This window comes from Bison bison, unplaced genomic scaffold (genome assembly GCF_000754665.1).
Source record: "Bison bison bison isolate TAMUID 2011002044 unplaced genomic scaffold, Bison_UMD1.0 scf7180017850926, whole genome shotgun sequence".
Classification (NCBI taxonomy): Eukaryota; Metazoa; Chordata; class Mammalia; order Artiodactyla; family Bovidae; genus Bison; species Bison bison.
In genome coordinates this window covers 37,089-37,708 of record NW_011481499.1, presented here as the reverse complement: position 1 = coordinate 37,708, position 620 = coordinate 37,089, and the positions used below count along the sequence as shown (strand labels likewise).

Below are 620 nucleotides of genomic sequence, written 5' to 3'. Positions count from 1 at the left end.
AACTCGGGGAGCGTGTGCTCGGCGACCGCGGGCTTGGCCAGCGGCGCGCGCTCTGCGCCCGGCGCCCCCAGCCCCTCGCGCGCCGGGCGGGCGCCATGGAGGAGGGCTCCAGCTCGCCCGTGTCCCCCGTGGACAGCCTGGGCACCAGCGAGGAGGAGCTCGAGCGGCAGCCCAAGCGCTTCGGCCGGAAACGGCGCTACAGCAAGAAGTCGAGCGAAGATGGCAGCCCGACCCCCGGCAAGCGCGGCAAGAAGGGCAGCCCGAGCGCGCAGTCCTTCGAGGAGCTGCAGAGCCAGCGCATCCTGGCCAACGTGCGCGAGCGCCAGCGCACTCAGTCGCTCAACGAGGCCTTCGCCGCGCTGCGCAAGATCATCCCCACGCTGCCCTCGGACAAGCTCAGCAAGATCCAGACGCTCAAGCTGGCCGCCAGGTACATAGACTTCCTCTACCAGGTCCTGCAGAGCGACGAGATGGACAATAAGATGACCAGCTGCAGCTACGTGGCCCATGAGCGCCTCAGCTACGCCTTCTCCGTGTGGCGCATGGAGGGCGCGTGGTCCATGTCCGCCTCCCACTAGCGCCGCGCCACCCACGTCCGGACCGGCGCGCCAGGGTAGGTG

General features: G+C 69.8%; 1 protein-coding gene across 1 annotated transcript; it reads left to right on the top strand.

Moving 5' to 3' along the window:
- Positions 1-6: 6 nt before the first annotated feature.
- TWIST2 (twist family bHLH transcription factor 2) lies at positions 7-607 on the top strand. Its single transcript, XM_010849525.1, has one exon. It carries the CDS (start codon positions 96-98, stop codon positions 576-578), a length of 483 nt encoding a protein of 160 aa, XP_010847827.1. The 5' UTR covers positions 7-95; the 3' UTR covers positions 579-607.
- Positions 608-620: the final 13 nt, after the last annotated feature.